The 9,081-nt window shown below is 35.1% G+C and overlaps 1 protein-coding gene across 2 annotated transcripts; it reads left to right on the forward strand.

Moving 5' to 3' along the window:
* Window positions 5,105-8,244, forward strand: LOC110267912. 2 transcript variants are annotated; one of them, XR_002355883.1, is made up of 6 exons: window positions 5,105-5,252; window positions 5,569-5,690; window positions 5,784-6,054; window positions 6,193-6,870; window positions 6,959-7,119; window positions 7,215-8,244. XR_002355883.1 is itself a non-coding variant. In XM_021113767.1 (3 exons), the coding sequence occupies exons 1-3, from the start codon at window positions 6,724-6,726 to the stop codon at window positions 7,363-7,365; spliced, it is 459 nt and encodes a 152-aa protein (XP_020969426.1). In that variant the 5' UTR covers window positions 6,068-6,723; the 3' UTR covers window positions 7,366-8,244. The 2 variants fall into 2 exon arrangements, 1 of the variants encoding a protein (XP_020969426.1); XM_021113767.1 differs by lacking the exons at window positions 5,105-5,252; window positions 5,569-5,690; window positions 5,784-6,054 and having other exon boundaries at window positions 6,068-6,870.

Consider the following 9,081-nt stretch of genomic DNA (forward strand, 5'->3'; position numbering starts at 1 on the left):
ATGTTGTTCTCAACTTATGTGGTTAAAAACACAGCTTGCTGATTACAAGTTAAATGCTGAAAATATTCCCTTGTTGTGTGATAATATGAGTGCCATTAATATTTCTAAAAACCCAGTTTTGCACTCTAGGGAAGTGAAATTTCACTTAATAAGAGAACATGTCCAAAAGGGGGATATTAGCATTCAATTTGTTAAATTGGAGGAGCAATTAGCAGACATTTTCACTAAACCACTGCCTGAGGACAGATTCTGCATGCTTAGGACTAGTCTAGGTATTTTAAGTTATGATTCACTGTTTGAAAATTGCTAATGTGTTTGCTGGAGCATTTTGTCTCATGAACAGGTATGAGACAATTCTGGACATGGGAAGAACGTTCCCTTCAATCAGCGTGTTCTGGGCTTGTTGCAAGTGAAAGTTGATCTGGGCCAACCTAAAAAAAAACCAGATCATGGGTGGTCCTACATGTTTCCTTAATTCAAACCACCTCTGGGCCCAATATGAATGTTACATTTTTAATATTTGTTTTTGTTTGCTTGTGTATTTCGGTTTCTTGTCCAAATGATTTAATTTTTTTATTCAAAAAGGCTTTTAAAAATTTTAAAATTAATTTCCTATTTTATTTTAAAATCAAATAAAATCTTTCTTTATGAGGTCATGTCTTTTCACGTCATATCACAAGGTGATGTAGTTGCATGGTTTAAGAAATTTTCTTTTGGGTACGGTTACCAATAATCCTTCTCTTCCCTCCATAACTCCTTCTCAAACCCTTCGGTTTCCTCTACTACCTCCATTACTCCTTTTTCTTCTTAAACCAGAAACCTCCAAATGAGGAAGAAAACCATAGTGCAAAAACCTCCTAAAGAAAAGATGCACAAGCTTCCTGCAAAGTCTAAACCCTCAACACGTTCTCACGACAGAACCTTCACTCCATCTCCATCTCCTCCTACCTCGCCTCCTAGAACTGATCCCATGGCTCGCACCAAGAACCCTTCAAGGTTCCCTTCTTTGGCCAAGTCGACGCCAAACCCTCAACCTCCGAAGGAACCTCCATCAAAACCAGGGTCGTCGAAGCCTAGTACTTTGAAAGGAAAGCTACCAGCCGCAACTGAACCTACCTCCGAGCCAACACAACCTAGGTCAAGGTCTGTCCCCTTGCGTTCATAGAGAGGTAATCCTCGTATACCCCTTAAATCAATTAGAGAACCTAACATTGATCCTTTGCTCATAAATCTCACTTCATGACATCACACTCCAACGATAATCCTTTTAGATTTAGGTCTGCCATGAACAATGACTTTTATGAAGGCGTTATTAGGTACCGTACCTTATGCCCCTCTTTTCTTGCTGATTTACCAACTTTGAAAAAGAAAGGGTTTTCTTTTGTTGAAAACTTGAAATTTCTGGACTGGAATCATCTTTTTGATATCCAAAAACCTGTTTATCCTCTGTTGGTCAAAGAGTTTTATGCAAACATGACATATCATGAGGGCACTGTTCAATCCTATGTAAAGGGCAGAGATATTGTACTAAATAATGAAACCATCAGTGATTCATTGAAGTATACTGATGTTGGTCCTTGTGCTTATACCTCTGTTAAGTGGGATGAAGGAGTTGGTATTTCTTACAATGATGCTTTGGCTAATATTTGTGAACATGTCTCCTTGATTGATGGCATTACACCCACTCACAAAGCTCTAGGATATGAACATGCTCAGTTACACAGAATCGTCAACCACATCATACTTCCTCAAGGTGGTTCATATCAAAGGGTTTCCTACACTAACACTCTTTTTTTATATGCCCTTCTCACCAAAACAGAAATTTTATTTGCATATTTGATGGTTAGATACATGTTTGACTCTGTTAGGAGTGAAAAAGACAAAGCACTTCCTTATGGCATGTTTCTAACTTGCATATTTGAGCATTTTGGTATTGACTTGACCAATGAGGATTATGAAAATAAATATTCATATCTAAAGGGAGGTGGTACAGTGAAACAGCAAAAAGGACCTACTCGATCTGAGAGAATGGTTCTAGATGATGATGATGAAGAGTTCATTCCTGATGAATCTCCTCCTCCTTCCACGGAGGGTACCTCCATCTTTACTGGCAAAAAATCCGCTCTGCTGAATATTGTCAAGAATGTTGTTCAAGAGTTTGTCTCTCAATCTAATCACATGATTGCTATGAGCAAAGAGCAAAGAAAGCTAGCCAGCAAACATGAGAATTTCCTCCAAAAATCAAGGGATAGAGTGGCTATGTTTATGAAGTTTATTGATAATCTTAACCAAGATGAAGATCTTGCCACTGATGTTGAAGAGGAAGCTGATTCGGAGGGAAATGGTTCGGATGCCTAGGATTGTTTTATGAAGCTGCTGCTGTCTGCTCTTTTTGTCTTATGAATTATGTTCATTTTGCTACTCTGGAACTTATGTTTTTTATTTCTGGATGGCTGTAATATCTTAACAACTGCTGCAGTTACTTTTAACTTATTTTGGTATTTTGAACTGTGTTCTAACACCTTCTTGCAGGTTTTAAGGTGATGTTTTTGTTCATCTTGCTTATTATCCGCCCTTGATGACAAAAGGGGGAGTAATAGCCTGCGTGAAATGTTGATTTTTGAATCTTAATTGTGAATTTTTGATAGATGTGGCTGATAGTTTTGAACATACATTGCTACTGAGCTGCTGTAGGAAATGTAGTGACATGCCTATTGGAACATGCTTTTATATGTTGTTGGTTTGCCCTTGATTAATCTTGATACTTAGCTTTGGTTGACATGATATGTTTTGTGTTGGGCTGATTTGGTGGTGATGTTTACTTAAACTCCTTTAGTCAAGATAAATGTGTGTAGCTCTTTATTGTGTTCTCCATAAGTACAATGTAAAACAGGAACAAAGAGGAGAGCATAAATCTAGGGGGAGCTACTCTTGAAAAGGAAAGGGGGAGCAACACTAAAGCAAGAAACATCAATCAAAGGGAAGTTTTCTAACTTTACTAAAATTCAATTCCTTTTGGTTATTGCTTAATTATGTTTGTCATCAAGGGGGAGATTGTTGAGTTAAGAAATTAACTAAATTAATTAATGATGACAAACATTATTTTTGGGCAAAATAAATAATTAGTGTTGATTATTAAAAATTGTATGTTGCTAATTATTTATTAAATGTTGCAGGCTAAAACTCAACATTGCAATAGCCCAATATAAAAGCAAGCAGCCCAAACTGAATGAAATCAATAAACAAGGCTGGCGGGCTATAAAGCAATGAAAGCCCAAAGAAAATCAAGGCAAGGAACCAACGGGCTGAACTTGAGTAGAACCCAATCCAAGCCCGATTTGATTTCAGCAAATCCCTCCATCTTGCTTCCAAAGCAACGTTCTTTTTCTCTGTCTCAGTCAAATCACAGAAGCAAGAGAAAGTGCTTAGTTTCTAAGCTATTCAAAGGAGAGGAAAGAAAGAGAAGGTTAGGCAAGAAAGACTGAGGTCAAATCAACCATTTCAAACCAAATCAAGCTTAGGTAAAGGTTAAAGGTAACCCATTTCCTATTACATGCAAGCTGTCTTCTTCTCTTCTTCCCATCTCTCTGCAAGTCCGAAAATGGCATACAAGGAAAAGTTGATTTCTGCCCTAATCTGCTGTGTATCTACAGTCACAAGTGATTCTTAGAGACCAAGTAGCTTCTCAATGGCTGAGATCTGGTTTACCATTGAAAGATCCTTTTGTGTTTGCTGTCTTGAGGCTTTCGGTCAACCCAAGGAAGTCAGAAGCAAAGTTTCTACTCTGAGGATTAATTAGAAAAAGTGAGTTTGTGAGTTGGTGAAGCACAGTGCTCAAGAAGTTGACCTAGGAAGAAGAACCCAGCAACATGCAAGGAGATAAAAGAGGTTTGCTGCTCATTCAGAAGCTAAGGAGAGATAACCCAGAGGATTGAGGTTTTGTTCTGTGAAGAAGTTATATGAAAAAATTCCTCTACTTGGACAGTGCTCTCTATCAAAGAAGCATTCCGCCAAAATGAAGAACTGAATCAGAGACATGCAAATCTGGTTTATCACATAGCAAAGAGGCTGTTGATGAAGTCAATCTCCTTCATGTTTTACAGATTGTAATTTACTTTTCAATGTTTATCTTTCTGTAATTTCTTGAGTGAAAAGGCGTATTGAGAGAGCTCAAGTAAAAGCCAAAGAGTGGAAAGAGGCTGAGTGATACACTTGAGGGAAAAGCCTAAAGTTATTTTCAGATTTCTTTAGGTATGTCTGTGTCTTATATCTTGTACCTATAAGGTATCTCTTTCTTAGTTGGGTTAGCACTAAGAGTGAAGAGTTAGGTATTAGCATAGCCAATGTCAAGTTAGGTTAGAACTTGAGTGTGAGAGGATTGGGTCAATCCTGTGAAATTGGTGTATGTAATACTTTTAACTATAGTGGAAATTCCTCCGTTGTTGTGGAGGAGACTGGACGTAGGTTGCATAGCACATGGTAACCGAACCAGGATACATGCTGGTGTTCATTTCTCTCTTCTCTGCTATGCTCTGTTTTCTGATATTCATAAGACAAAAATAATTTGTCTCATAAATTTTTGTTGCTGAGTTCAAACAGAATCAGAATTCAAAGTTTGCTTTAAAAGGTCATTTCAGTAACTCAAAAGAAAGGCATAGATTCAACCCCCCTTCTCTAAGCCTACTACAACTTTCAAAAATTCTAATCAAAACAAAAAAAGACTGCAGCAGTTAAGTCTCTCTTTCCTTAAAAAAAATTATTCTATATAATATGAAAGGAGTGTCCAAAGAATCCAAGATTTATTTCACACTTAATTCGTTGGTATAACCTAAAAAAAAAACTAGTTAAGATGATAATGACATATGTATAATATGACTAGTCAAATAAATAGTTTCTTAAAACTTCCCAATAAAAAAGAAAAAAATATCATGCATATATATGTTCATATCAATTTTAAAATAATCCTTATCAACATATCTTTTATTATTATAAAGTTAGGTAGTCCCCAACAGTGGGTTACAACCCAGCCTATTGACACCTGTCTTTAATTTCACTATTACAGCTATTTTTGAAATTCTAAAACTAAAATTGGGGAAGAAAATGATTTAGGTTGTTTCTCTTTATCCTTTGGTTGAAACATCACACCAGGTGCTGGAGTTGGGAAAAATAGGGAAACGAGGTGTCGACAAGGTGCATTAGCGTAATGCGATTGACTGAGAAGAGAAATGCTACCTTCTAATTGGCAAATCATGGTGAGCCACAAATCCAGAGATTAAAATTCAAAGTATAGTATGATTGAATCTTCTAAATTGGTTTTAACTTTCAAATCTGGCGCTCTTTTCTTGCTTTTTAAGAGAGTGATGTTTAGGGTTTGGATCCTGAACAGTGTTCTTCGTATCGTCTATATATTCTATTCAATATGGATTTGTGAATATGTGTCCAATTTAAATTCCAGAGCTTTTAAAAAACATCTTTTGTATACTTGAGATAGATGTGCCTTCTTGTGTTTTGCTATGGCTCTCATCAATCCTGTTGCTGCTCTGAATAAAATAGTGGATGCTATTGCAGATATCAACCCAACAAACCTGGCTTGAAATCTAAAAGTCAGGATTATGCGCATGTACGAGTTTCCTAGCAAGTGGAACCCAAGAGAGATTTACAACATGAAGTTGGTGCTTCAAGATGAATGGGTCAGTGGCTAAACCCTAAACTTTTCTAATTAGATTCACTTTGGATTTTTTTTATCGATTGTTGTTTATTCTATTTGCTTCCTTTTTGTGTAGGGTGATCGTATACACTACTCCATCCCGAAATCAAATATGGTGGTATTTAGGACATTGGTTTGTGAGCACGAACTTTATGCAATGAGGAATTTTATTGTGTAAGCGGTAGGACAATCTATACAAACAACTAGCCACAAGTATAAACTAAGCTTTTATAGCAAGACCTCTGTCAGTTTGCTTCCCAAAAATAGTTTCCTGTTTAATCCTTTTTAGTTTATCTCATATGAAAAGATTGAGGCAATGGTTGGTGTGAACAAGAACAACTTGCTAGGTAAATCAAGTTACTGATTATTTATTTTGTTCATTCTTTTAATATTATTGTATCATGTTGGTAACTTATTTGGTTAAATTTGTATGTACCTTTATGAATCTCTTTCCTCTTTGGATTGCTTTGTATACTCTTTTGTAGACTGCATGGGTCATGTTGTAGGAAGAAAGGACGTTACACCATTGGTTACAAAATCAGAAGATGAGAGAAAATGCATTAAACTACACTTGGAAGATCTAGAGTCCGTTTCCTGTTTATTTTCAAATTCTTTTTTTCAGTTTTGTGATTTTCCATTGATTTATCATTTGGGTGGGCTTTGTTTACATTGTTTATCCTTATATTTTGTTCCACTTAAAAAATTAGAAAAAATTCCATGAAGTGCACCCTCTTTGGTGACTTGGTTGACAAAGCCCTTGGCTTATTTGATAAAGATAATGGTCAGTCTATTATCTTGGTGGCACAACTCTTTAAGTCTAGTTTCTATCTCAATGAGGTCAATGTTCAAAATAGCCTTTATGCCTTTCGCCTATTTTTTAACTCCCAAGATCTCGATGTCCTTGTATTCAAGAATAGGTGTGTTCAAGATTCGTAGTCTGTTCTCACTTAACTGGCTCCCTTATTTCATTAATTTCACTATAATATCTTCGTAAGGTTGTTTGCCTATTTTATCTCATGTACTTAAGATTAATAAAGAGAGGTGATATAAAGGCTCAGCGTATTAATTATATACAAAGCCAGCCCATAAATTCAGTTAGTGATGAGTTGTCTGGCGATTCCTTACCAATCACTACTATTGAGGAGGTTTTGAACAAAACTAATGTAAGCTCCTCTATTGTTGGTTTTTTCAACCATGACATGCTTTGTTCATGTGGGTCTACTACTAGCATTATTGTGTTTTTTTGTGCAGGAAACTTCATGTTGGATACAAGCCACTGTGGTTTTTATTGAAGTTAATGGCAGTGACTGTTATTATGCTTTGTGCAAGAGTTGTCCTAGAAAAGTGAAGGAGAATAAAGGACGTTATCTGTGCGAGCATTGTGGAAAAATTAGTTTCAATGTTCCTCTAAGGTAGAGACCTTCCAACTTAAAAGAGCTTAATATATTTAAGTTCTTTTAGGGTATTGCTTAGTTTTCTAATGTATTCCATAATGCATTTTTAACAGGTATCGTCTTCATGTTATTGCCACTAATGGTACTGGCTATATTGGCCTAATCATTTGGAACCAGGAGGCCAAACTGGTTGTTGGAAAGTCTGCAAGTGAAGTCAAAGACCTCAGTGTAAGTTTTTTAATATTTGTGTGGAAAATAATTTAATGCGAGACATTCATTAGAGAGTAATGAATAATGAACTGATTCTTTTTCCTAAATCAAGAGAGAAGAAATTGTGGCATGCTATCCCAAAGTTTTGGATAGCATTGTAGACAAGAAATTTCTATTTAAATTGTCCATTACCAAGAAAAATCTCACCTCAATTGATTAAGTATATAATGTTATTAAGATCAGCGATGATGACACACTCGTTACCCTTTATGAGTCCCAGTCTTCCTCTATAGATATGGTGATGTATTTTCTATTTTTTAATTGTTATGTTGTTCTGTATTTGCTTTGTTATTGTAGTGATCACATTATTTTTTTCAATAATGACCTCTTAAGGAGTTGACCAAGGTGTTTCCAATCTATTGCCTGCATCCTTTACTAATGAGGCTAAGTTTGATGTACATTCTGCTACAGTTGTGTCTTTATCTAAGGTTTGTATATCAATGAAACATGCATAGAACATCTGATGTGAACAAATTTTATCAATCCCTACCTCTTAAGATCTATCTTTTTTGAGATGTGTTGTTACGCATGCAGAATTCAAGTTTAGAGAGCATTTTTGAGTGCGGTCTTGAGACTTCTAGCAAGGGTGTTGTGGCTAATTCAAATGCAGGTGCTGCTATTGTTGGGGTGTATTGTCCAGATGTTCAGGGCTCTACAATCAAGACATTGAAAGGTCTTGCTAGGAAAAGGAAGCATGAGTAGTTAGTATACATAGGCTTCGGTTAATGGGAAATCTGAGGAAGAGATTTCCAACTTAGTTGAAAATGCTCCTTTTTTTACGTACTTTTTGCTTTAATGTCATCTTTAGTTGGGTTCTGCACGAGAACTTATTTGAAAGTTTATTGTAAGAACTCTATATATGTATGTCATTTATATTTTGATGCTTCTTTTTGTAAACAAAGTTTATGAATAGATAGTTTATTAGAGAATACTTGGTCCTTAGGTTGATTACATTTTTTGTAACTTACCTTTGGAAACATATAAATACTCATTCCTTAGATTTTGATTATTTAAGCTTATTTGTTTCAATTAAGCTGATATTGGGCAATAAGAACTCTTTAATGACAAAAACCTGGGTTCATGATGAAGCCGTGCCATTTCATTGTACAATTTGATGTCTGAAAATTTTATCTCGTGTTATATTAATTTAAAAATAATTAATATTAAGATATATGAATAAAGTTTGCATTATATTTTGTACAAACTGGTATGCATGGTTAGATCATTAAAGGTGTAACTTATAATATGTGTATAGTTCTTTTTTTTTTGTTTTAGTTTACTCTTCGAGGAACCAAATTTCAAAGTAACTTGAATCATTAGGCTTAGATATAAATGGTTGTATAATAAATTAGATTGTATATAAAATCAAATATCTCCTTAGTACTTTTTTATTCAACTTTTTTTGTTCCTAACATATTTACTCATGAATTATTCAACTGCCAATATGATCCCTCATAGCTTCAATTATATTTAATAGGATCAAGTAAATGAGATTTGACAGTTTACAATCACATTGAGGTTAGATATGAATGAGGTAGCCTATAAAGTAAAATGTTATTATGAAGTTAATGTTTGTAGATATAGGTTTCCCAGAAAAATTACTATTTGGCCTTGGCTTTATAATCTACAACTTTTTTACTCCATTAATTATGATGATCAATTTTGTGATGGGTTATTAGCTGCATCAAGAAACTTTTAATGCCTGTTGTC

This window comes from Arachis ipaensis, chromosome B02 (genome assembly GCF_000816755.2).
Source record: "Arachis ipaensis cultivar K30076 chromosome B02, Araip1.1, whole genome shotgun sequence".
NCBI lineage: Eukaryota > Viridiplantae > Streptophyta > Magnoliopsida > Fabales > Fabaceae > Arachis > Arachis ipaensis.